The sequence below is a fragment of the Pongo pygmaeus genome, chromosome X (genome assembly GCF_028885625.2).
Source record: "Pongo pygmaeus isolate AG05252 chromosome X, NHGRI_mPonPyg2-v2.0_pri, whole genome shotgun sequence".
Lineage (NCBI taxonomy): Eukaryota > Metazoa > Chordata > Mammalia > Primates > Hominidae > Pongo > Pongo pygmaeus.
The window spans coordinates 11,684,524-11,712,455 of record NC_072396.2 but is presented as its reverse complement, the minus strand read 5'-3'; the positions used below and the strand labels follow the sequence as shown (position 1 = coordinate 11,712,455).

Genomic DNA, 27,932 nt, shown 5'->3' with positions numbered 1-27,932 from the left:
CTCAGCTTATTTTATCTGTGCTGTGAGTCACTGATGAATTATCCTTACTGCGCACCACTAATTAGTAGTTGTGGTGACTACAAATTTTTATGTTGCTAATGGGTTGTAATTTTGTAGTTTCTTACATCAAAAATAAAGTCTACCCATAGATGGATACTTAACAAGAAAGAAGCAGCAAAACTCTGTGTAGAAAATGTGAACGTGCACAAATCAGTAGTGCCCATGAGTGAAAATGACATGGGAACATGTTGTTAGGGTACAACAGTTAAAATTACCAAAAGGTCAACAAAGTGATTATGTGCTTGAACATTGGACATCATGTTCTTTATGTTCATATCACTGAATTCTGAGTCTACTGTTTTTTTTTTTTTACAAATGAAATAAAATGTAGCTATGTTTATAGCATACCCTTCCTTGTCCATCCTATTAATATTAACTGGTGGCATGGAAGTCAAGAAAAATGACTCATAAAAATAAAAATTTTTAATAATTTTTAAAAATCAGATTACCATATAATTGATTTTTTTGTAACTGTTTTCCAAATGGTCTTCATATTGCCACGTTAATTTATCAAATACTTGGAACATGCTTTTAGGGATTTCATGACTTTCTCCTTCAAAAGTTGGCCCTGCTATTTGCTTTATTTACCAAAAAAAGGGTGAGGTTTGGGGAGGGGTGTAGAGGAAAAGCAATCAAAACCTGGGTCTATCAGCGCATGTGACATGTTCATTTATCATAAGTGTTACATGCATAGCTCTCTCCTCCCTACAGGACTATTTTATCTCCACTTTACAGAGCAGGTAATTGAGGCTTAAAAGGGTTGGATACTCACATGGCTGGTTATATGTTGAACTTGAATTCAAACACAGGCAGCCAGAAGGAGAGTCCTCCCTGTAACCACTGTGCTATAACACTGCATCCCATTTGAATGAAAGAGTGGCAAAATGAGCAGATAAGATGAAAGCTGCTTAACTGTGCTACTGTTCAAAATATTCCCCATCACATCTATGGCAGAGCTCATGGAAAGTGACATCTGGATCAAGCCTGTGCACATGAAAAACAATTTTAAATTACGGATGTATGTGCTTGGAGACTTAATCTCTTAATTGGTAGCATTGTTAAGTTTTCTTTCTGCTGCCAATGGAAGAGAAAGGAAAAAAAGAATCTGAGCTTCGAGATGAGGGCACGTTATGCTCTCGGTGTGGGAGAAATCTGGCAGAATCAGTCAATGAAGGAATATATGGAGAGTGCAGTCATCACATGAGTATGTGGAAGGGTGCAAGAAGTGAGGAGTGGAGGCAGGAGGGAGGGAAGCAAAGGTACATGACAAATTCTTGGTGGAATTTGGAGAAAAGTTATGGATCCTGGAAAAAGTTCAAGGAATTTGTCTTCCCTGATAGTTTCATTAAGCTCTGGCCATTACAATGGTTCTCAACCTGGACTGCACCTTAGAATTTTGGGGAAAGCTTTATAAATATATCATTGTCTGAGCCCCAACCCCAGACAGTCTAATTGACTTGATCTATACCTGTGCTGTCCAATACAGTAGCCACTATCCACCTGTGGTAATGTAAATTTGAATCAATTAACATTAAATACAATTACCAATTCAATATTCAGTTTCTCTGGCCATATCTCAAGTGCTCATTAGCCACGGGTGGCCAGTAGCCACGTTAGCAATTAGTACTGTTAACAAAAATGTCCATTATTATAGAAAAGTCTATTGGACCATGCTGTTCTTGGGGAGAGGGACATGGTCATAAAAAGTTTTGAAAACTACAGCAAGTAATTATAATGTGCAATGAACTTAGAGAACTGTTGGTCCTTAGAGAATACATTTGTTCTAAAATGTATCACCACTTGTATCTGAGGTAATTTTGCTTTGGAAGATGATTCTGAAAACATCATTAATGCTAGACTTTTTCTGCAGCCTAGAAATGTAGCCGCATATATTTTTATTTAAAGCAGCTTGCTTGCTCATTTACTCTACAAGGTTTAGATGAGTTAACTACCAGACTGCAACTAAAAATGAATAATTTGCTTTTCCCCACTTAGAATGAAGTGGTACAACAATTCATGCTGATTTTGAATTACTTATTAAAAGAGTTTAATAAGATAAATTATCTTATAGTAAAACCAAGAGGCTCATTGTCCACAGCTCACATTTTAGGCAACAGATTAGAAGCAATGTCTATATATTTGATGATATTCAAAATTAATTTATTAACTTAATATGTTTATGAAGTCGCATGTAATTTTGAGGAAATTGTTTTCCTTTCTCATTAGAGAAGAACCCCACTGAGAAGAGACTTTTGCAAAGTGCCAAAGTGCAATTGATGAAACACAGTGTCACCAAATATAGCATTGAAATGAGAAAGTGGAAAGGAATTCACTTTGGCATTTTTTATTTTGCCTAGTTTGTTTGGCCTAAGAGTTTTCAAACTCCTAAATATGATATTCATCTATCCTTAAGGCTTGTTTTATATCCTGCTGATTTGTAAATATCTGACTTGGGATTGGGTTCTCCAGTTTGAGGTGACAGTACTTCAGCATCCCTGTATCTTTTAGGTAACCTTGCTCTGAAATCCATTCCATGTTTAATGAGCAGTGAATATACCCATAACAGAATAAATGACCTGCCCTACAAAGAGTTCACATGACATCTTACCTATAATGAGTGCCTTCTTATCTGAGTTTCCTTCTTATTTCAAGAAACCTGAAGAATCCAACCTTATAACTCAGCGTTCCTCACTACATGAGTAGAAGGAGCAGCTACAAAATAAGTACCATTCTCTGCAGTGTGGTAGAACCAGTGATATACAGATTTCTCCATGAGAATCAAGATAAAATGCTTTTCTCTAGGTCAACCCTCCTGGGCACCTAAAATGAGATGCAAATTTCACACTCTATACTCAAAGGTATTTCTCCAGCTATAATCTTGGACTTAATTTTCTGGGGATCCATATTTATTGGAAAAAGAGAGGGACTCTCATAAAGAAAGAATTCCTAGAGTCAGCTTGTTTTATTGCTGCCTAGACTCGCTTCTTATCAGTTCATTCCGCACGTAGAGCCTCCGTTTACCAGTTACATTGTAGACTCAGTTTGCTTCCTCTCTTTATCCCCTTCCTATCAGTTCTGCACCACTCGGCCTCATTCATCTTTCCTAAAACACCTCTTTCATAGTGTTACACCTCTACCTAAAACTGAGAGTGGCTAATTCTACTTGTAAAGGATCTGGCATCCAGGAGGTTTTCTAACATGGCTCTTCCTTTTTCTTTAAATGAAATACCTGTCCCCTCCTTATTCCTGGAGGTCATTGCCCCATCTGTTGGCTTTCTTTTCTCTGTTTCATCCTGGTGCCCTGCCTCTGTTTCTGCATATTTCTGTGTCTTAATTCCACAGGGCTTTGAGCCCTGAGCTGTCCTCTATATATTTACCAGAATTCTGCCAGTTGCAGAGAGGCCTTCCAGTCTCTGTTGGATGCTCTGTGTCATACTTACTTTGTTTGGTTGCTGGCATGCTGTGATATTGCCTAGGGGTTAAAATTATTGCATTTGAAAACAGACTGCCTGGGTTTGAGTGCCAACTCTTTACTTCCCAGTTGTGTGACTTCTGGCAAGCTCTTTACGCTCTCTTTGTTTCAATTTTCTTATCTGCAAAATGGAGATAATTCTAGTACCTGCCTCCTAGAGGATAGCGAGTATTCATGGAGACAATAAGTAATCAGTAAATTTTAGTTGTTCTTTATTGTGGTTTTGACTGTTTCAGATTCATGGTCTTAAATAGCTTTCCAGTTACTAGATTTGCTTTGATGGTAGAGTTTAGATGTGAAGGATCCAAAACATTCTCTCCGTGCAAATAAGTCACAGTAGCATCAGGAGGACGCTAGCAATTAGACCAAGGTCAGGGTGCTAGGAATGGGAAAAGGAAGCAAATGGCAGCAATGAGAGAATATACATTGGCTTATCACCTAGACCCTGGAAGTTCTGAGCAATACAAAGATAGAGCCTGATGGTTAAACTGATGGTACCACATTTTCACTGAGCACTGTAAAGCAGCAGATGAACTAAAATGTCTCTCACAATTTGCATTTTTATATACAGTCTTAAAAAAATATTAAGACCTTACATGCGAACTCTATGCTACACTCAAAAAAGGTTACCAGGATCCATGGAAGGTTTATTAGTAATGAATATAATCTAAATGAAATTTCACTGTGCCATTTTATTAGATTCAGTCATGATTCTGAAAGATAAAAGCATTACCTGTTTCTAACCATTGGCTATATATTATTCAAAATCTGAAGGATGTCATTAGAAATATATTTGTCTTCTTTTACTTTAAAGACTTTCTACATGCTCAGCAAAACAATATATAAAGAGCAATTTTTACTTTACCGTCCAGTTGATCAACTACTGTCTTTCCAAGTGAGAATGTAGGAAGGGAAGAAATGAGTCATGATGTCGTTCAGTGGGGAGAAGTATAGGAGGAGTTTCAAGCGCAAGGGCTCCAGATCAGGCTGCTTACATTTATTATCTGTGTTCATATGGGAAGTTCAGGCAAGTGAGGTCAGCTGCTATATCAGATACATCCCCAAATTTCGCAACATAAGTCTATTTGTTATTCATACTGTTAGATTGGCCACAATTGGTGGGACAGCTGTGCTGCTCCAAGCAATGATTCTGAACCTGGGCTGCTTCTTCCTTTCATTCAGCTGGAGGTAGGGTAGGCTGGATTTAGGTTGAGACATTGGGGCAACTAAACCTTTCACACTGGCTATATCGCCTCTCCACGTGGTCTCTTCAACATAGTGGCTACACCTATGTCATGGGAGCTCAAGGGTCCTATGAATGCAAAAGCAGAAGTTTCCATGCCTTCTTATGTCTCAGGTCCAGAATGGGCTTGGCATCCCCTTCTGCCACATTCAGTTGGTTAAAGTAACTCATAGAGCCAGGCGGGCTTGAAGGGCAGGGGACTACACTAGGCAAAGAACACTAAAAAATGTGGTCCACTCCTGGGACTACCACACATGGCTATGCAGGTTGCCTGGATGCTGTCTCCAGGTTTTTATGGACTGGGGCTAGAAATGAAGCTTGTCACTTCCTCTGACATTCCATTAGCTAGACTCCAGTCATATGACCACTATTAACTGCAAGAGAGGCTGGGAAATGTAGACTTGCTGAATGCCCACGAAAAAGGCGCTACGGCCTTCATGAGCAGTCAGTGTTTTCCTCACTGTGTGCCATCCATTTCTGTGCCTCCATCACTTCCTCTATAAAATGAAATTGTTGGAGGCAGTGAATACATGGCACACATAAAGTGCTTAGCACCTAATACATGCTCAGTAAACTTCTACTGTTATTATTCACTATTATGTAGTGGCTATTTGATTTTATTCCATCTAAGTAAAAGCACACGGCACTGGATACCAGGCTAAGGAATTTGGACTTTGTCCTGGAGCTAATGAGGAGACATCAAAGGGTTTTAGGCAAAAGAGTGATGTAATCAGAAATGTGTTCACTCAAAAAGTTTGACGGTGATTCTACGATATTTTTGCCTTAAATGTGCAAAATATCACCAGTGATATAAACAGAAATAATCCAGAATAAGAGGCAAGAAGAAGGCAGAATGAATGCTTAATGGCATAGATTCTTAGGCTATAAATTGTTTCTTGGTATGCTTAGATATGGAGGGTTAAATGGGAAAAAAATGACCATTGTGCTCTCAGCATTTTTTGTGATTAGCAAAACTCTTCCACAGATGGAACCTTTTAATTGCTTCCTGATATTTATTTCCAAGGCTCTTTCAGTGACTCTTTGGTCTCTTATTGGTTTTACTTAAAGAGTTGTTATTTAAATCTTAAAAAGGATTCCTTATCTTTATGTTTTGTTTTTCTGGTTTGAATGCATTTTCCAAAGAATACCAAATATACACACCTTCTCCATTATTTCTGCACTTCCTCTTAAAGGCCTGCCTTGCTTCCACTCTTAAAACAGACTAGGAATTTCACAAGATGTTGTCTCTCGAGATTATTTGAGATTATTCACTTAGTCACCTTCTTACGAAACATTTATTGACCTGACAGTATATGTCTCCATCAAATAATTGATTTAACAGACCACTCTAGTCTTAGGTAATCATTCTTATTTCATCGCTGTCTCTTCCTCATTAGATACTTATAACATGGTTCCTACTAGTACTGACTCTGAACTGTGGCTTTGTCTTCCAGTTAATTTGTAAGCTCATAGTGGTTGGGATGACAGCCGCATTACTTATGAGCTGTGAATCTTTGAGCAAGTCACTTAACTCCTCTGCGCTTCTGTTTCCTCATCTGTAATATAAGGATAATAATGTAACCTACTGCCAAGAATTATTTTGATGGTTACATAAGTCAGTGCCCATAAAATGCCTAAAACAATGCCTGACACTTAGTAAGTGCTCAGTCAGAACTACATGTTGCTGTCATCTATTTATAAACTAAAGGATCATTTGCCTAGTAATAAAAAATGTATTGCATATTTATCAATTTCATGTGAAATAATATATTAATATATTAGATATATTGATATTAAGATATTAGATATCTTTAAATGAGGATGTAACTTCCATTGATGAGTATCCAGTATAAGCCATATTGACTGTCTACTGGAATAATGCGTATCTTCAACATCAGAGTTTTTAGGATAGTGGCGGTGGAGGTATGTGCAGTAACAGGTAGATTTTACTCTGAATCTCTGTTTAAGTTTAATCATTCTAGTAAAGAAAACCACCTGGAATATTTTACTGCTTTAAAATTCCTTCCTTAGCAGCAGCAGCAGCAGCACAGGCTATGTGTGGCTTACATGATTAGTTTCACAGAATCCTAGTAAAAGCATACCGAGTCCTTAATTTTGAATCAGTAAGATCTTCCATGAAATCATTTCCCGGTTTGTCAATTATAATCACAGTGATTCTTTTGTTGGAATTCACTTGAGACCCATGAGAGAACTATAACTTCCTATTGACTGGGAAACAAAGATGTCTTTTCGAGTTGTATTTGGCTCGGTGCCATGTGGAATACATGAGATCAAGGTAATTTGCGATGGGAATTAATCTTCCCTCTTCCCTCTGCTCTTCATGGATGCCACCCCCAACCCCCACCCCATCCTGAACCCTCTTAGACATGGCCATGTGGGTATATTCACTCTGACCTCCACACCCTCTGTTCAGGAAATGAACAACTTCTCAAGGACTGCTGTCCCACAAAGAGGATAAAATACAGAGCATGTGTTATGCTTCAGTGTGAAAGAGAATGAAAACTTTTGCTTTTTAGTGTGTGTGGCTAGTGTTAGAAAAATGGAGTCAGTAGTTTTAAAATATAATTTAAGAACTGAGAATTTGTCCTAAACAAAGAAGGCATCCTATGTGCTTTATCTTGCTCTCAGGGGTTTCACCAGTGGCTTCCAACATTCTTTGGTAGATTCCTAATAAGGACAGTTTGCACAGTTACAATCCAATTACCGTTTGTAGATCCCTGTGGAAAAGAGGATTTTTTTTAGAGGAATCCTTTTCTAACTCGAGTATATTTCTTCAAAATACTCTTATTAAAATAAGAAACAGGAAATCCAGTTTCAATTTCTCTCATTCTTTTTGTCCCTTCTCTCCCCTCTTTCCTCCTCCCCAACTCTCTCTCTCTCTGTCTCACCCTCTCTCTCTCTCTCACACACACACACACACACGCACACACACATAGAAACACATGCACTCACTCATTTGTGCACTTACTCAGGGACACAGCCTGCCTCCGTTCTGAAAGGACAGGAACTTCTCAATGATCCGATGAAAAGATTGCATATTTTTGGTCCCAAGATTCACAGTAGCGGAGGTCTCTGGCAACAAAAGGTATCGTGGGAGTCACAGCTATGCCAGCTGGGCCATTTCTCAGACATTCAATATGATCTGCCATTTCAGGATGCATTTTTTACCAAAAAAATAATTTTTTTAAAACAGACTCAACTTCCTACTCCAAGCTTAGTTCAGTTAGATTAGAGAGGACAGCAAAGACGCGGCTGATTATAATTTATGGGTAAGCAATATAAATATCTATACTTACACTTCTTTTTCAGAAAACAATTGTGATAAAATTTTGTGATTCTTTCACATCCATCTTGTGATTTAGGAAGAAAACTGGAATGATCAGTGTCTGAGATGTGTGACAGCTAAAAACTGTCTGTGTCAATATGGATTTATGAGAACCTTATTTTTAGATTAATGATGTTGTGGCAGCTTGAAATGAGCAAACTCAAGCAGAAAGGATTATGTCGCGATTAACAGAACAGCATAACTGGGCTGATTTCTGTAAAAGATTCGGGCACAGGCTGCTTTGAAGTCTGAAAGGGTAAAGTGGTTTATCTTTCCCTCTTAACTTCTTGAATATGGGTGCAACATTTTAGTTGCTGTGGCTATGATAAATATGAGTTTAGGGGAACAGTTTGGATAGTATATAAGGCTAATAATAAATCGGATGTGCTTGTGCTGTCTTTTACAAAAGAGGAAACTTTAAGCCTCTGAATTTTTAAACACTGTCTGGCTTTCATTATTATAAGGGTATGTCTCATAATGAAAGGGCTTGGTGGTGGAAAGAGGGGAACATGACCCTGATGTCCCAGATCCCATTATGCCACTGCAGCTGCTTTGCTCATTTGTAAGGTTAGAGGTTTGGATTGGTTTATCATGAAATGTTATGAAATACATATAGTGGTTATGAGTCTAAATTCCAGAACCTAAAGCCTGGCTTCAAATCCTAACTCTGCCACTTAATTGGTGTGTGCTCTTGGCAAGTTACTTAAGTTCTGTGCCTCAGTTTCTTCATCTGAAATATGGGAATAATGATGGTAACATAGTCCTTAGGTTGTTGTAAGAATTAAATGAGATAATATAAATAAAAGGCTTAGAACAGTAACTAGCAGAGAGCGGACCATCTATAAATGTGAGCAGTATCTTCAAGGTCTAATCTATCTCCGGAGGTCGTTCTAATTTCAGTGAACTAAATTTAATTAGAGAAAGACAAGTAGAACCATCAGCTGCTGGTCCTGTCATTAAGAAATTTCTGATTCATGCCAGTGTTTCCATTTTTTGCAACACCGAGATTTGTGCAGGCCGTCTTACCTTCCTCCCATCCAAGACTCGAGAGACGCTTAGAACTGAGAATTAAATTGATGGCCATTAGAAAAGTCCACAATTCAACTGGAACTACACAGAAATGAAATTGACCTTTTGCTCTGACACTTTTGCCCTTGAGGACTTCCAGTATGTCCCCTCTATGCTAACCACTGGAAAGGTTCTTTCCACTGGAAACAAGATGTAAGTGACATTTGTTTTTTTAGATGGTGTTAGCCCAGCCCTGGGTTTCACAATGTTCATTTCTACTTCTTTAGTTTATCAGTAACCCAGGTGAACAGGCCATTTGCAGATAACCACTTCTATTTCATGCTAGCATTTGCATATTTTCTAATATGCTAAATTATGTTGTTTGATTTTTTTTTTACAGGCTCTCTGGGATGTTTCTCAGAGACAAAATCTTAGGAGAGGAGGAAAATGGTGATGGCAAAAGGCAGATCCTAATCATAGATGTGCCTTTACTTTTAGTCCAGTCCAGGGGTCAGCAAACTTTTTCCATAAAGGGCCAGATGGTTACCTTTATGGAAGGGCAGCTTCATGGACTGTGCAGTCTCTGTTGCAACAACTCAACTCTGCAATTGTGGCCTGTAGGCTGCCATAGACAATAACAATGAATGAGTGTGGCTGTGGTTTTCATAAATCAATAAAACTTGATGTATGAAAACAATCAGTAGGCAGTACTTGGCTCCCCGGCTAGTCAGCTTGTATCAGTAAAATCCCTATCATCATCCCCATTTCACAGATGAGGAAAATGGGGCATGGGGGAGTGTAAGTAGCTTGCTAAAAAGCCACATGGCTGGCTAGTAAGTGGCAAAACTGGGACTCAAACTCAGGCAGCCCAGCTTGCCACCCCTTGCTTTTAGCCACCATGCTATGTTATACCTATGTCAACCAGTCTCTGCCTGGGCTGCTGGGCTCCCAAAACCTGCCTGGCTCATTCCCTCACCTCCTTAAGGGTTGGTGCAAAAATCATATTCTCTGTAAGGCTCTCCTGGTAGCTCATGCAGCACTCCTATTCCCCTCACCCTGTGCTACCTCCTTCTTTACCTCTTATCACCTTGTAAAACTTGCTGTGTAATTCAGCACACATTTCTTAAGAGTTTTTGGTGTCTCTAATACTTCCAAGTTAAGATGCTGTGTTAGGTCCTTCTTGTATCACCATAAAAATACCTGAGACTGGGTAATTTATAAAGAAAGGAAAAGAGGTTTAATTGGTTCACAGTTCTGCAGGCTATACCGGAAGCATGGTGGTGTCATCTGCTCAGCTTCTAGTAATGCCCTTGGGAAACTTTTACTCAGGATGGAAGGCAACAGGGAGCCAGCCTGTCACATGGTAAGAACAGAAGCAAGAGAGAGAGGGAAGAAGTGCCACGCCCTTTTAAACAACCATATCTCACATGAACTCAGAGCAAGAATTCACTATTGCAAGGACAGTACCAAGATATTCATGAGGGATCCACCCTCATGATGCAAACACCTCCCACCAGGCCCCACCTCCAACATTAGTGATTATATTTCAACATGAGATTTGGAGGGGACAAACATCCAAACCACATCAGATGGTGATGCAAATTTAGAGTGGTGATGATTAATATTAATTATAACTTAAATTTCCATTTATTCAGGTCTTGTGGGAGCTTATAAGCCTTCCACAAGAAATTCATTTGTATTGTCTGATATTATCACTACAAACTGAGAGTTAAATCTTGTTCTTTTCTCCATGTTAATAATGAGAAAACTGATGATCAGAGATTTTCTGAATCTTACCAAAGAACTGCCATCTATTTGAATCCAAGTCTTCACCACCATACCAGTGAGACTCAACCTTTATTATGCAAAAAGTAAGACTCATCCGGGGATGCTGCTTTATAATGGAGGTGCTTGGGACCTATTCCTTGTGACTCTAATTCTCTAAATCTACCTTAGAGCCGAAGGAACCTACATGTTTAACAATGATCATCTGCCCAGGTGATTCCGATGCCTTGGGTCCACAAACCACATTTTGAACAGCCCTGCCTCACCCCTTGTTTGGCCCTGGGGAGTTTACAGTTGGATGAGATTAAAGAGATGCTGCAATTAGAGACTAGCCCCAAGGATGTAAGAAAACAATGTGGTGTAGAACAAAACCAAAATTATTTCAATCAATTTTATTTCATGGGAAAATCAAGTCTGTTAGTAAAGATGCAACTTAGCTCAAAAGAATGACTTTCTGAATAAAGCATAGATATTAGATTGTTTGGGTTTTAGTTTGTCTTTTGCTTCTTTTTTTCTAAACATAGAGACATATACTTCTGGTGGGAAGGAAATCTCTTTAGTTAACACTTTTGGTGAGTTGTTCTCCAGTTAATCAAGACTCTATTTTCAAACTTTTTTTGGTTTGCTTCTTTTAATTAGGTTTGTAGTGTTTGTACTTATTAATACTAGCTTAAAATAAGCCCTATGATTCTGTTTATGTGTATAATATGTAGAAAAATACATGTAAAATACACAAAGTAATGCATGATATATATATGAATATATAGTGCATATTTTTTATGATAAACAAAATATATAAATAATTGTTAATATTTCCCAGCACCATCATTTTAAGGAGATTATATGTAATCTGGGCTTAACAGCAGACTTATTTATGCTAAACCAAGGTTTCTCAACCTCTGCACTGTAGACACGTTGATCCAGATAGTTGTTGATTTTAGGCAGTAGTCCTGTGCATTATAAGGTGCTTAGCAGCATCCCTAGCCTCTATCTTCTAGCTGCCACTGTCAAATGCTGCCCCAGTTATAACAACCAAAAATGTCTCCAGACATTGCTAAATGCTCACTGGGGGCAACGTTACCCCACCAAGGACCATTATCCTATATCATTTTATCATATTGCTGCCCTTTATTAATGCTGTCACATAGTACCCTAGAATAGAAAGATATTTTTACAACTGCCAAGGTCTTTAGTCTATCCAGAGACATTGGGTGAATTTCATTTTCATCTACATTTATAAAATCTAAACAAACTTGAAATCATCCATTTTCAATTGTTAAAAAAATTCCATGATGACCACTCAAAAGACTAGATTCAGAAAGCCGTCAAATGAGTCATTCATTTATAAGATAAACAGTCACCAAAGAAAAATGCTGGTCTGGACCATGCATGTGAGCCTTGAGAAACTGCCAGAAACATGTTCTAGACTGTGCTGGTAGGCTTTGGTGCCCTTCCTGGGTGCTTGTTTATCACTTTATGGTCCATGCCATGAGAGTCAAAGGGAAACTATGACCTTTGTGTTCATGTCTTACTGCTCCTATGAAGTCTGATGGGTGGGTATAGGTATCACGGATTAACTCTTCTCCGCATCACTTATTATCACATTTATTTTCTCCCCTCATGTACTGGCATGGGTTTTTCTTGGCTTATCAACAGGCTATTTCGAAAGACTGTCTCTTAATGGTTTATTCAAATCCAGAATACAGTTTCCCACATATATACAACATTGTATGGGTTGGTTAGGTTTCCAATTTATTTAACTCATGATGTGCCTGGTTCATTAGTCCCTAGACTGACAAATATTTATTCAGGGGCTGTTAAGTGCCAGGTACTGCCTTAGATACCGAGAACATCAAAATGAATAAGCCAGACAAGGGTCTTGCCCTCCTGAATCTAGCTGTTATATATGGCTGATAATGCAAGGCCCTAGGACTAGGTTGCTGGAACATGGCTGTAGATGCTACATAAATATGTGTAGGGCACTAAATGACCCTAATCTCTATATCAGGGGTTGGCAAACAACAGCCAGTGGGCCAAAAGCAGCCTGATGCCCGTTTTTGTATGACTTGCAAGCTAAGAATTATGTTTACATTTCTAAATAGTTGAAAAAATTTTGAAGGAAGGATATTTTGTACACATAAAATTATATGAGCCTTGAATTTTCATGTCATAGATAAAATTTTTGGAATTTTTGTTTATGTAGGGTCTATGGCTGTTTTTGCCCTACAATGGCAAAAGTTGAGTAATTGTGGCAGAGACCATAAGACCCACAGAGCGTAAAGTATTTACTATATGTAATTTTCTATAATTCTATTTTATGGGAAAAGTGATTTCAGAATTCCAGTCTTGGGACCTCTCCAGCACAAATCATTGGTGGTGGTACCTGTAGTATGAAGCAGCACCTTAGCATCAGGTAGCAGGGAGATAAGAATCTGATGGAAGGTCAAAACCTACTTTTTTAAGTGTCTGGGAGCATGCCCTTCACCCCACCAACTTCCTTTTCTAATGCTCCCCCCTACTCTTGGATTCATTTCCTATTGCTGCCATAACAAATTGTCACAAACTTACAACACAAACTTAATATTTTACAGTTCTGGAGGTCAGAAGTCTGATGTGGGCCTCACTGGGCTAAAATAAAAGGCCATGTTCCTTCTGGAGGCTCCAGGAGAGAATCCTTGGCTTTTCCTGCACTAGAAGCTGTGTGCATTTCTTGTCTTGTGGCTCCTTTTTCCATCTGTAAAGCTAGCAGCCAAGCTCTTTCAAATCTTTCTCTCTCCCACCTCTGCTTCCATTATCACATTTTTGTCTCGCTTCTGCCTCTACCTCTCTCCTTGTGATGACATTGGACCCACCTGGATAATTCAGAATAATCTCTCCATCTCAATAATCTGAAATTAATAGCATCTGCAAAGTCCCTTTTACCATGTAAAATAACATACTCACTGGTTCCTGGGATTCGGGTATGGACGTCTTTAGGGGAGACATTATTCTACCAACCACACCTTCCACCTGATTATGCCTTACTGTACTTCTCTCTACCTCCACAGAACAAAACGTGGGCAGAGGGGCAACTCACAAGCTTGCAACAACCAGCCAGAATATTGTAGTGGCTAAGAGTGGCTTCTGAGAGTGTCAGGTTCAAGTCAATTTTTTTGTTGAGTGAAAAAATAAGGATTATGTCATCACTTCATTTGTTTAATAAAAGAAAGCAGGATCATGCTTACTCTCAGTTTCAAAAAGTAACATCCTTTCTATTATGACTGTCATAGAAATAGCTTTCTTTCCCTTGGTAGATTTGTATCTTTCTTTGACAATGGAGGACTTCTTGGATTTTCTAGACTTACTACATAGCACTTATTATAGCCTAACTGAACAATGTGGACGCACACTCAAACTAGAATCTGTTCAAGCCTTGAGTTCAGTGGTTCTCAACCCTGGCTGCATGGGAGAATCATCAGAGAACTTCAGAAAAAAAAATGGACAAAGAAAATGTGGTACATATACACAGTGGAGTATTATGCAGCCATAAAAAAGAATGAGATCCTGTCATTTGCAACAACATGGATGAAACTGGAGATCATCATGCTAAGTGAAGTAAGCCAGGCACAGAAAGACAAACATCACATGTTCTTACTTATTTGTGGGATCTAAAAATCAAAACAATTGAACTCATGGATAGAGAGTAGAAGGATGGTTACCACAGGCTGGGAAGGGCAGTGTGGGGGATCGGGGGAGGTGGGGATAGTTAATGGCTACAGAAAATAATTAGAAATAATGAATAAGACCTACTATTTGATAGCACAACAGGGTGACTATAGTCAACAATAACTTAACTGTACATTTTTAAAATAACTTAAAGAGTGGAATTGGATTGTTTGTAATTCAAAGGATAAATGCTTGAGGGGACGGATACCCCATTCTCCATGATGATTATTATGCATTGCCTGCCTGTATCAAAACATCTCATGTACCCCATAAATATATAAACCTACTATGAACCCACAGAAATTTAAAAAGTAAAAATAAGGAAACAAAAAATACGGATATTGTCTTGGTCAACTGGGTCTGCCATAACAAAATAACCTCAGATCTCTCTTTTGGTTAACAATTCCAAATATAACAAAGAAGTTTAAAAATCCAAGAAGTTAAGAACCGTGGGCTGCAACATATAATGGACTAAAGTAAACTTGAAGCATTGCACTTCACTTTTTATTATGCTAAGTGTAGTCATTTGTAAACAGTTTGAAAAAACATATATTATTTGATTGTGTTGGAACTGTTTTAATTGAGAGAACAAAATCAAAGCTCAAGAAAAATATAAATTGGCCAGGTTCTGTTTTGCCAGACTTAGTAATGTTTTAATTCTGTTTTTTCAAAAGAAAATACCATTTTCACCATGTCCAAAACTGGGTGACCTTCCTTCTCCCCCTGCAAACATAATTCCCTCTGCCATTCCCCATCTTGGTGATTAGTGTTACTATCTGCCCAGTTGCTGAAACTAGAAACTCAAGAGTCATCCTAGATTACTCCTTCTCTTCCCCTGACTGCATCCAGTTTATTCTCCAGCATCTATGTGGTTCTAAGTTTCTCCCGTGTCTGTTCAAATTGGAATCAGCATCCTACTTAGCACGGAGTCTTTTCTCATCTCCACATCTTTGACTTGCTCTCGCCTTTAATTCCTTAGGAAACTTGTTTCCAGTCATCTTCCCTATATTTCAAATCTGCTCATGTTCCTCTCTAGCTCAAAGTTCCTGAATGACTAGCCATCATCTATGGAGGAAAATCTAATCTGGTTTGCATTGCCAACAGAGACGGCCCTACAGAATCTGGCCCTGACTTCTGCTTGGCTTCACCTCTTGCCATTTTCCTCCTTCCAGCCTTGTAATTCCCTGAACAAGCCTGTTTTCTCAAACTCATTTGCCTTTGCACCTGCTGCTAAAGTTGCATTGCTACTGGGCGAACCCTGCCCCCTCTTACTCAACTTTCAAGCCTCCATTGAAACACTACCTTCTCTATAAAGCTTTCCTTGATCCTCCAGATAGATAACAAAGCCTTGTCTCCTAGGCATTCGTTGCATTTAGTACTTACTTCTAGTATCACAATCTCTGTGTTTTATGGATTGTTTGTGTTCTTCCTACCTGAAAGTTAACTCTGAGGATGAGGACTGTGTTGTCATCTTAATAGTCCCAAGCCTACCACAGAGCTTAGCATCTCATCTGTGCTTATTAAATATTGTTTGAATTAATTAACCAGGAGGACTTAGTAAATAAGAACAAAATGTCCCTTCCAGGAATTACTTTATTTCAGTCATAAGCTATAGTTCACAGGTTGGGAAACTCCAGCCCGCCAGCCAAAACCAGCCTGCTGTTTTTGTAAATAAAGTTTTATTGGAATATGGCCACACTCACTGATTTATAAATTATCTGTGGCTGCTTTCATGCCACCAAGCCAGAGTTGAGTAGTTGTAACAGAGATCACATGGCTCACAAAGCCTGATATATTTTCTATGTGGTCTTTACGGAAAAAGATTGTCAAACCCCTACTACAGATAATTAAGCCCATTGGAGGTCACATCTTTGATTGCTTTTAAAGAATAGGTATGTAATTCTGCTTTGACACTTCAAATAACAATCAGCTCCCTTAGGTACCTAAGCTTGATATCTAAAATTTATAAACTCATCTGGGGACTTTCTCTCTGGGAGAAAATAATAATAAAAAAAATTCCCCAATAGTGTTCCTTGTGGTTCTCTAAGCTTAGAGGGTGTGAGTGAGGGGTACACCCAAGGCCTGAGTCCCCAACCATAATATCTGTATGTCCTATTTTTTCTTAGTCTGGTTATACCAAAAACATAAAAGAAAGAAAAAATTCAAAATACACTGGCCCCAGAAGAATTTTCTTCTGTTCACTGAATGTGACTGCAGCCTCCTCACTTTGACTAGATTTGCTCACTCACTCCTCTCCCCACATCCCCTCCTGCATCACCCTCCCTGAGCTCCTCCTGGGTTCCTGCTAGTCTTCATCATCCACTGGGTGTAATTCATACATGTCAAGGCAAAGAAACGAAAAGCCATAACTTCTTTAACACTTGCTGAAATTTTGCCTTCTCAGTGAGGTCTTCCTGGCTGCTGTCTCTAAAACTGCAAATTCCTTTCTTCTACTTCCCCTTCTTTGCCTTTTTCTCCTTCCTAGCAGTTATCATTATTTCACATACCATTCCTTTTACTTACCCTGTTCATTTTCTGCCCCTACCAGAGTATAATATATTCATGTATTAAATGAATGAATGAAATCCCAGATAAAGAGGGAAAATATCAAAGAATTAACATCGTGCCATTCACTTTTGGAATGAATACACTAGGCAGGAATTTGCCACCAGTGTGAAACAAAGTGCTATGGCACTTTGTTGCCAGGACCAGTCTTTCTGTCTCCCTTCTTTAAGGTGAGTGACTTTTTTTTTTTTTTTTTAAGACAGAGTTTTGCTCTTGTTGCCCAGGCTGGAATGCAGTGGCGTGATCTTGGCTCACTGCAACCTCCCCCTCCCAGGTTCAAGCGATTCTCCTGCCTCGGCCTCCCAAGTAGCTGGGACTACAGGCATGTGCCACCATGCCCGGCTAATTTTATATTTTTAGTAGAGACGGGCTTTTGCCATGTTGGCCAGGCTGGTCTTGAACTCCCGACCTCAGGTGATCCATCCACCTTGGCCTCCCAAAGTGCTGGGATTACAGGTGTGAGCCACCACGTCCAGGTGAGTGACTTCTTTAAGATGGTGAAGTCTTATGGGATTCTATAAGTGTTCCATTTATTGCAATGAGTCCCTGCGTGGGCCAGCACCTTTCCTTCCCTGATAGAACTTTTCTTTCTTGATCATTGAGCAACAGTAGCTGCCTCCTCAAATCTGTTGCAGCATTCCTGATATATGAGATTCACAAGAAGTCTTTAGTAAGGAGACACTGGGTTTCAGAGGATTGTAAAGTACTTTTTCTTTGGACATCACTTTCTCACTGTCTGCATTGAGGGTGGAGCCATTCACCCTCAGTGGGCTGCAAGGGTATGCATGTGTACACATGAGTACACTTTTAGGATTGTGGGAATCTTTGCTTTGAGTCTTTGATGTGGAGTATTTTAGCATCAAATGTCTCCATAAATACTGAACGTCTTCCTAATGATCATATCTCTAAGCTTATTGTGTTCACAATAACTCATGAGAGTGCTACAAATAGAACCTCAGTGGTTACAATATTAGCATAGAGTTTAAAGCCCTACATTCTTAGCTTGAGTCCTCATTCCAAATCTTATGAGTGAGTTTTATGATTTGGGGAGAATTACTTAACCTCCTCAAGCCTCAGTTTCATCATCTATATTATATTACTATATGTATAGATAATATATGTTACTATACTATTCATATAATATACCATAAGTATAAACTTTACTATTATAATATATTATAATATATTATACTAGATTATATTATTAAATTTTACATGAGATAGGTAAAAAATGTTAACCACCTCATAAGGTTGTTGGAGGGATTAACTAAAAAGCCCTTGACTATGGTTAACAGTAATATATAATCTCAAATAGCTAGAAGGAGGATATTGAATGTTAGCAACCAAAGAAATAATAAATGTTTGAGATTAGTTACTAATTATTAGAAATATATATCTAATAACTATATGTATAGAAATATCACCATGTGCCCCATGAATATGTACCATTTTTTTTTGCCAATTTTAAAAAATTCCCTTGGTGCAGCCTCTGGCACACGGTAGGCTCGCCATACACACTCATCCCCCTATATCTGATGTGTGTGATGGCAATCAGCAGCAGCACGGTATTTCACAAAAGTTAGAAGTTCCCATGTGTTCCCATAAAAAGGAGGAAGTAGGACCCTCACAGTATCTTTCTACATAGCTTCCTCGGGCCTATATGCATAATGAGATAAGATCATGTGACCCAGCAGATACTTGAGATTTTGACATTTGCAACTAACTGAGAAAATCCACAGTGAACTAAAAGAGGATTTGACTTTGGGAATTGAGACCCAATTTTGGAACACAAAGGTGGTTTGCTTGACTTTATTACTAAGAGAGGATGAGATTTGTGAGAGGTAAGTGAACTCTGTAACTCTTGATTTTTTTTTTTTTTTTTTTGGCCTACAGGGTGATTTCACCTGGAACAGCATGTCAGGCCGCAGTGTACGGCTGAGGTCAGTCCCCATCCAGAGTCTCTCAGAGCTGGAGAGGGCCCGGCTGCAGGAAGTGGCTTTTTATCAGTTGCAACAGGACTGTGACCTGAGCTGTCAGATCACCATTCCCAAAGGTAAGGCCTCTTCTGCCTTTCTGCTGGGGAACACTGCAAGTCAAATATTGGCTCTGCCAAAGCCGTGAGCTGTGAACTCTTCTCACACCTAATATTCACACAGGAAGGAAACTACAGCTTCTTGGTTGTTGGCTGGCATTAGTGTCCATTTGAAGGACATGTTCAAGAGGGACAATTTGCATGTCAGGTAATACGTTTATTTAAAGGGAAGGTCAACTTGGAGCATTACAAAGGAAAGCTGTGTGTATATCAACAGTCTATATGGATTCTGAACAACCAATTAAAAATAATTTTCAGGAAGGTCATCTTAAACGGTCAGAAGAAAAGCTGTGTCTATCTCAGTTTGGTTTCAAAATAACCCATTTGAAAAGAATGCCTTAACACTCTGTTAAACTTGTCGTTTGACCCTATGCCAACTCAGAATCAGGGATTTTACCGAACTTAACTCCTTTTTAGCCAGTTTTTCAGCTGGTGTGTTGTATGTTGCACTGGAGCCAGTGCACACCTGATTGGCTGATGTTTGTTTTTTAAACAGATCCTGATTCCAGTAAAGATGAGACACATGTACTTGAATTCCTTGAATCCATAAAACTTTGTCTCTGTATGTTTACTACTGTCTATAAAGGTACTTTTTTTTTTTTTTTTTTTTTTTGAGATGGAGTCTTGCTCTGTTGCCAAGCTGGAGTGCAGTGGCACAACCTTGGCTCACTGCAACCTCCGCCTCCTGGGTTCAAGTGATTCTCCTACCTCAGCCTCCCGAGTAGCTGGGATTATAGGTGCACACCACCACGCCCAGCTAATTTTTGTATTTTTAGTAGAGACAGGGTTTCACCATGTTGGCCAGGATGGTCTCAATCCCTTGACCTTGTGATCTGCCTGCCTCAGCCTCCCAAAGTGCTGTGCTGGGATTACAGGCGTGAGCCACTGCACCTGGCCTATAAAGGCACTTTTTAATTTGTATTAGTATGTAGCAGACACCTACTTTGAGGGAGAATGAAAAACTATGATGTTATACACATAAAGTAAATCTGCCATGAAAAGCAACATTGGGCAGTGTGCCTGAAACTTAAAGGAAAGCAGAAGAGGGATAGGAAGCTTCTAGAAGCTAGAATATTTCCACGGAGGATTTTGGTATCTGCAAAACTTCTTTTCTACTTTGTTTTCTTTTGGAGGAGGTTGAGGGGATGCTTCATGAATATTTATTCATAAATAGTTCATATATATATATACACAACATATGTGCATATATATATGTATATACATATACACACAAATAGATGGTTCTCAAGCAGGGTTGATTTTGCTCCCCATGCCCTGGGGACATCTGGCAATGTCTGGATATACTTTTGGTTGTTGCAGCTTAGGGGATGGATGCTCCTAGCATCTAGTGGGTAAAGGCTGAGGATGCTGCCCAACACCCTATAATAAATAGGACAGCCCCCTGCAACAAAAATTATCAGGCCCCATGTGCTGAAGTTGACTTACCTTGCTGTACACACATACATTCACATTCTGTCACCCACAGTGCCAGTGGTGCAGTTCTCTTGGCTCACCTGTGGCTAACAGAAAGAATGCTGGCTTGGAGGTCTAAAGACTAGGACTTGTGAACTTATCCTGGCACTCCTCACACACGTGAGCTTGGGCGACTTGCCTCTGCAGTAGGAGGCTCAGTTCTTTGACCAGAAAGAGTAGCACAAAAACACTGACCAGAGTTTTTCTTTGGATAGTGAGCCTTAGGGCCACGTTTTTTCTTGAAGCAGAACCTGAGACTCCATTGGAGGTCATGACAGAGTTCAGAAGAGAGAGATAGGCAAGGCCAATGGGCTGACAAGACATGCATATTTCACTGGCATATGCCTTGCACCTTTGGCTAAGTCACGGTTTGTTCACTACCACAACCACAGCATATTCTTTCCAAGAGGAAATCCCCACCCTATTTTATTTTTTCATGCTAATCTCACACATAGAGACCCTCAGCTCAAATAAGAAGAAAATCACTTAGGCAATTGTGATAAATGAATACTAGTGACTGTCAGGCCATGTCGCTCTTATCCTTAAGAAAGGCCCTCCTGCCTTACCTGGTATTGGTTTGGTTGTAAGGTGGAGATGAGGCCTGTTCTCCCTCCAACATAACTCACAAAGTGGCCCATGTGGGGCCCGGGCCAAGAGTTTTGTCTCCCTTTAATAAGGACAGACATTCTTTTCATTCCTAAGGGAAAAAAATGGCAATATTGTTAGCAAACTTAATTTGTAGTGAAGGGAATGATGACTTTGAAAATTTTTTGAAACTTGGTTTGAATGCACATCAGATAAGATATCAGGGAACAGATACTCTCTGTGGCTTTGTTTTTAAATCCAGTTGATTTTTCTCTTTGTTCCTGCTTTTTAAAGAGTCCACTAAACAAATAACCTTTACCAAAAACAATTTTATAAAACTTGTCTACTAGAGGCTCTGTCTCCATTGATTATTTCTGAGGCTGTGTGGTTATCCGCACATCCAGAGAAAGATTTGTGCTATCGAAATGTTTGAAGATATTCCCAGGCCACAGCAGTTATTTTCATATTTTCTGTCAAAATAGGAACTAATGATTTACAAATAATTTTCTCATTTATAGAGGAGAGAGGGAATTGTGTGGCTGGTGAAAGAAACAGGCATCACATGAGGGTTTCTGAAGCTACTGAATTGGGCATATGAATATGGACATCAAATATTTACTGAGATCCTTGGAATGTGTGGCTGGTGGCAAGCTCTATGACAGTAGCTTTGGTCTAAATGTGGCCACTTGATCCCCATGCAAACCTTCAAATGGAGGTTCTAAACAGGGTCAGATTCACTGTGTGAATAATTTTCACAGGAAAATAAATACTGTAGCCAGGACCTAAAGCCTAAAGAAATGATGCCAAGCCCAATAGGATATAATGAAAATCAAGATACAATGAAAATGGACACATAGTCAAGTTCACATTTCTGTTCTCTGTCACATTAGGATGATCATAGGGATTTATTTGTGGTTATCTATTTGCAGAACCCTCTCCTGTGAGTCTGGTGCTTCCAGGGTTCAAATGAATGCTATTATAACATAATCATCAGCTGCCAGAATTTACCACAGAGAGGAAAGAATTGAGGATGGGGGAGTTGGGAAATTAGTGGGTGATTTCCTAGAGTAGACCACAAGGGTGGGATCCAGAGTACAAGTGGAGGGTTTGACCTTCTTTTACACTATAATGATAGATGGGCACTAGTTATATGGACACTGATGCAAGTTAGAAGATGGTGGGAGAGCACGTGGGATTTTACTCCAGATTGCTTCTCAGCATCCAACAAAATAGGAAGCAATTTAATCCACTAGGAGTGAGGATGGCGAAGAGGTCCTGGAGGTTTGAGGAAAGAGGAGAGGAGTGGAAGAGAGGGCAGCTAACGGGCCAGCAATGTCAGAGGATTGCAGGACAGGCCAAAAGGTCCGTTTGAGGTTAGTAGCTGGGAACTTTAAATGAAAAATAAACATCCTGGTATCTAAACACTCTTAAGCTAAATACACCATTTCGGACTTTTAATTCCCCAGCCTTAGTTAATCCAAATATCCTCTTTCGAGTTAGGACTTTTCTAGTTCAATTCAATGAAGGTGAAGAGGGACATGGCAGTTGAGAATATATCTGTAGTAGGCAAAATAATGGACCCCCAATGATGGCCACATCCACATCCCTGGAACTTGTGAATATGATACCTCACAAGCCAAAAGGAACTTTGCAAATGTGATGAGTTAAGGTCCTTGAGATAGGGAGATTATCCTGGATTGTCTAGGTGGGCTCAAACTAATCACATGGGTACTTGAAAGTGCAGAAATTCTCCCAGCTGTAATCAGGGAGATATGTGACTATGGAAGTATGGTCAGAGAGATGCAATGTTGCTGGCTTCAAAGATGGAGAAAGAGGCCATGAGCCAAGGAATGCAGATGGCCTCTACAAGCTAGAAAAGTCAAAGGGACAAATTCTTCCCAAGGGGCCTCCAGAAAGGAACAAAGCTCTGCTGACACCTCAATTTTAGCCCAGCGAGACCCATTTCAGATTTCTGGCCTCCAGAACTGTAAGATGACAAATTTGAGTTGTTTAAGACACTAAGTCTCTTGTCATTAGTTATAACAGCACTAGGAAGCTAATACAGTATCCAAGGGAATGATTCTAATCCCACAACACAGAGCCTAAATTGGATAAGAAAGGAAATTAGGAAGTAATTCAATAATATGAAGATGTAAATTTTGTCATTAATTATCTATAAGCTGAATGTGATTCCAAAATAAAGTACCAACAGAATTTTTCTTTTTGATAATTTTACTAAATTAATCTAAACATCATCTGGGAAAATAATTAAGTGAAGGTAGTCAGGGGAAATCTGATAAAGAGTTAAAATGGAGATTTACCCTGTCCACTTATTAAAATGTGTCACAAAACTGAAGAATTAAAAATGAACCAAAATACATATGAAAATTTATTACATGATAAATATGGTATTTTTGTAAAGGGAAAAAGATGGGTTATTATTGTATTTGAGATAATGAGACAATCATCATTAAGAAAATAATAAATTGACATGGAAGAAAGATTTAAAGATTAAAAAATGAAACTATAAACGATGCACCAGAAGAAAACATAGGTGGATATATATTTTTTTACACTAGGGAAGGCCTACCCAGAAAACATAAACAAAGAGAGGAACAAGTTTCACTACATTTAAAAAAAATAGAATGATCTCTGACAGATAAGCAAATAAATAAACTTTATAGCACATTTGACAAACTAAAGGCTAACTTCTCTATTACATAAAACTTTATTACAAATTAATATAAAAAGAAAATCTAAAATATAGACAAATTACAGGTGGCTCACAGAAAAATACAAGCAGTATAAATAGATTTGAAAAGATGCTCACCCTCACATTCATTAAAGAAATGCAACCTAAACACCAAGGAGATTTTTTTCTCTCTCAGAATGGCATGGCTCCAAAAGTTGGATGATACACTTCGTGGGGAAACAAACACTCTCATACACTGTTGGTAGAGGTGTAAATTGTTGCAACAAGGTGCAAGGCAATTTGGCAATATTTATCTAAATTGTATTTATTTATTTATTATTTCCATGGTTTTTTAGGAACAGGTGGTATTTGGTTACACGAATAAGTTCTTTAGTGGTGATTTGTGAGATTTTGATGCATCCATCACCCAAGCAGTATACACTGAACACAATTCATAGTTTTTTATCCCTCACCCCTTTCCCACCCTTTCCCCCTGAGTCCCCGAAGTCTATTGTGTCATTCTTATGCCTTTGCATCCTCATAGTTTAGCTCCCACCTATTAGTGAGAACATACAATGTCTAGTTTTCCATTCCTGAGTTACTTCACTTAGAATAATAGTCTCCAATCCCATCCAGGTCGCTGTTAATGCCATTAATTCATTCCTTGTTATGGCTGAGTAGTATTCCATCATACATATATATACTACAGTTTCTTTATCCACTCACTGATTGATGGGCACTTGGGTTGGTTCCACATTTTTGCAATTGCGAATTGTGTGACTATAAACATGTGTGTGCAAGTATCTTTTCCGTATAATGACTTCTTTTCCTCTGGGTAAATGCCCAGTAGCGAGATTGCTGGGTCAAATGGAAGTTCTACTTTTAGTTCTTTAACGACTCTCCACACTGTTTTCTATAGCAGCTGTACTAGTTTACATTCCCACCAGCAGTGTAGAAGTGTTCCCTGTTCACTGCATCCACACCAACATCTATTATTTTTTGATTTTTTGATTATAGCCATTCTTGCAGGAGTAAGGTGGTATCACATTGTGATTTTGATTTGCATTTCCCTGATCATTAGTGATGTTGAGCATTTTTTATATGTTTGTTGTCCATTTGTATATCTGCTTTTGAGAATTTCCCATTCGTGTCCTTAGCCCACCTTTTGATGGGATTGTTTGGTTTTTTCTTGCTAATTTGTTTGAGTTTGTTGTAGATTCTGTATATTAGTACTTTGTCAAATGTATAGATTGTGAAGATTTTGTCCCACTCTGTGGGTTGTCTGTTTATTCTGCTGACTTTTCGTTTTGGTGTGCAAAAGCTCTTTGGTTTAATTAAGTCCCAGGTATTTATCTTTCTTTTTATTGCATTTGCTTTTGGGTTCTTGCATTTTTCTAAATTTTCAATGGCCCAACAATTCTACTTCTAAGACTGTATCTCACAGATGCATACTTGTATTCGTTGGGGTAGGCTAACCACTCAGTGCCTTAACACCACTATAAAGATATATTTCTTACTGGAGCACTATCTAATGCAGGTTGGCAATGGGGTAAGAAGGGCAAACTCTCTTCCAGGCCGTTATTCAGGGACCCAGGCTTCTTGCATCTTGTGGCTCCTCCCTCCTGTATATCCATTTAGCCTGGAGATGTACACACTGAATAACTAATAGGATAAAATAGCTGATGAGCTTAATTTGTTACCCCTTCTAAACTTAACGTGGTTCAAAAAGAGACTTTTGAAAATGCTTTTGAGAATCTGGAGAAATTTTTAGTGGTTGAAATCAGGAACCAATCATTTTCCCTGTGAGCCCAAGATTACTCCATGGAGGCAAGCATGGACTATCTGATTATTCAAATGGCTACTCTTGGCATAGGCTCTTGGATCAGACTATCTAGTTTGTAAATGGCCAACTCTTAGTCACAAAACCGGAAAACAAATGTAAAAAATAGTCAAGAAATTAAGCAAAACCTAATGGTTTACACAAACTTTTCACTTATTCAAAACACATCCAAGGAGCACTTTTTGTATATCAAGTAGTATGTTAGGTCCAATTAATATTATTTTGGTAACATTTTAATACAAATGGTCAAAATCAGGGGTTAGCAACTGAACCATGGCCAAACCAAGCTTACCATCTGTCTTCGTAAATAAAGTCTTACTGAAACACAGCCATGCTCATTCATTTGCAATTCGCCTATGCCTGTTTTCAGTCAATGTCAGAGTTGAGTAGTTGTGACATTGTCTCAGAAGTTTACTATCTGGCCCTTTACAGGAAAAATTTGCTGATGCCTGATCTAAGGTAAAATGAAAGAAAATAACTTATTCCTGCCACAATCACTATAGCACGTTAGTGTAGGCATTATGGCTTAACCTTATTATATTGTAAACAAATATTTACAGTTGAATGGTTCTATAAGACAGAAATGCATATTTGTGTTTTCTTTAGAGCTGTTTTTTTCTTGTATCAGTTCATTTCTGATATCACAATTGAGAAAGGCTTTGTTTATGCATTTTGAAAACAGTATCATGGAATGAGGAATAGCTGATCGTTTAAGAAAATATGGACAATAGTCTCATAAAAGAGTACCCCAATGCCTTAAAATTGCTCAATTATATGGCTTCCTTATAAAATGATCCCTCGCCATTATCCCTTAGGCAATGTCAAATCCAAGTACACAACTCAATGAAATAAGGAAAATTATATTCTTGCTAGGCCAACACTGCAGCTGTCTTCAGTTTGTGATTTAAATGTTGATTTAGAAAATAAAAGTAACCTGGTAGGCAAGGAAATTGAGATTGGGTGTTTATATAACAACCCTTGACAGAAAAATTTAACTGTCCTATTTCTGTTATTCTTTCTGGCAATGCCCAGTTGAAGAGGTGATGTGCTAGAACTGTCTGCCAAAGCCTTCTGTGTAAGTAAAAATAAGGTTGAAACCTGGTGCAGAATCCACAAAATCCACTGTAGGTAGAAATGCCAATGGGAAGGAAACACCACCAAATAGGGATGATCACGGAATAATGAGACCGCTGTACCTAGAGGCCCTCAATAAAGGTCTCTATTGTGTGAACTGTGGAGCTGATTGTACCTTCTGTGTGTCCACAATCACCTTTTCTGTGATCTTCACACAAAGGATGGTGATTTCCCATGGGGTAGGGCTATGTCTTATTGGTCTTTGATCTGGAACATCATCTGTATTGCCTAATACACAAGTGGCCCTCAGCAAATCTTTGAGATGTGAATGGGTGCGTGCGGGCATATTATTTAATAATAAGCTTTTAAATTAAGCTCTTTCTCTCACTCTTCCCCATATCCCTAAAGAGCATCGATCACCTTTCTCCCACTGTCCCCAGTGTCTCCAGTAATGATTTTAAAACAACCTCAACACTTTCTTACTCCTTCACTTCATGCTGAGTTTCCAGCTTTCATTGATGGTCTCATAGGGTTGATGTGAGATTTAAATGAAATAATAACCATAATGAGCTTAAATCACTTCCTGACATCTTATATACTCTCCATAAAACTTATCCGTCACCATCATCATCATCATCGTTGTCATTTTTGCCATCACCATATCACTTTGTCCTGTATCTCCCCTCAACCCTATGTCACTGCATCATTATGCTTGATTTTAATTATAGTCATAGAACCCCTACCTACTTTCCCCAATTCAGGGCTTCTCCTCTATTCTATCGACCACAGTAAAATCACCAGAGTGAAACTTCAACCACAGTGGCTACTCCTTTGTTGGAAAAACAAAAAACAAACAAAAATCCCAAGGCTCCCTATTGTCTACTGATCTTACTATCAAAGCCATTTTATATGAGATACTATTTCATATAAAAGAAGAAATCCGTTTAGTTTGCAGCCTGTTCTCAGGATGTACCACAGACTTTTATTTCTTT

General features: G+C 38.8%; 1 protein-coding gene across 5 annotated transcripts in view; it reads left to right on the top strand.

Annotated features, from left to right (window-relative positions):
• The window catches only part of ARHGAP6 (Rho GTPase activating protein 6), a 549,115-nt gene that overhangs the window by 407,750 nt on the left and 113,433 nt on the right, over positions 1 to 27,932 (top strand). For 3 of the 5 annotated variants that reach the window (XM_054470947.2, XM_054470948.2, XM_063660362.1), the window contains exon 2: positions 19,078 to 19,237. In XM_054470947.2, the coding sequence (XP_054326922.1) occupies positions 19,078 to 19,237 (160 nt within the window). The other 2 variants (XM_063660360.1, XM_063660361.1) reach the window with 2 other exon arrangements.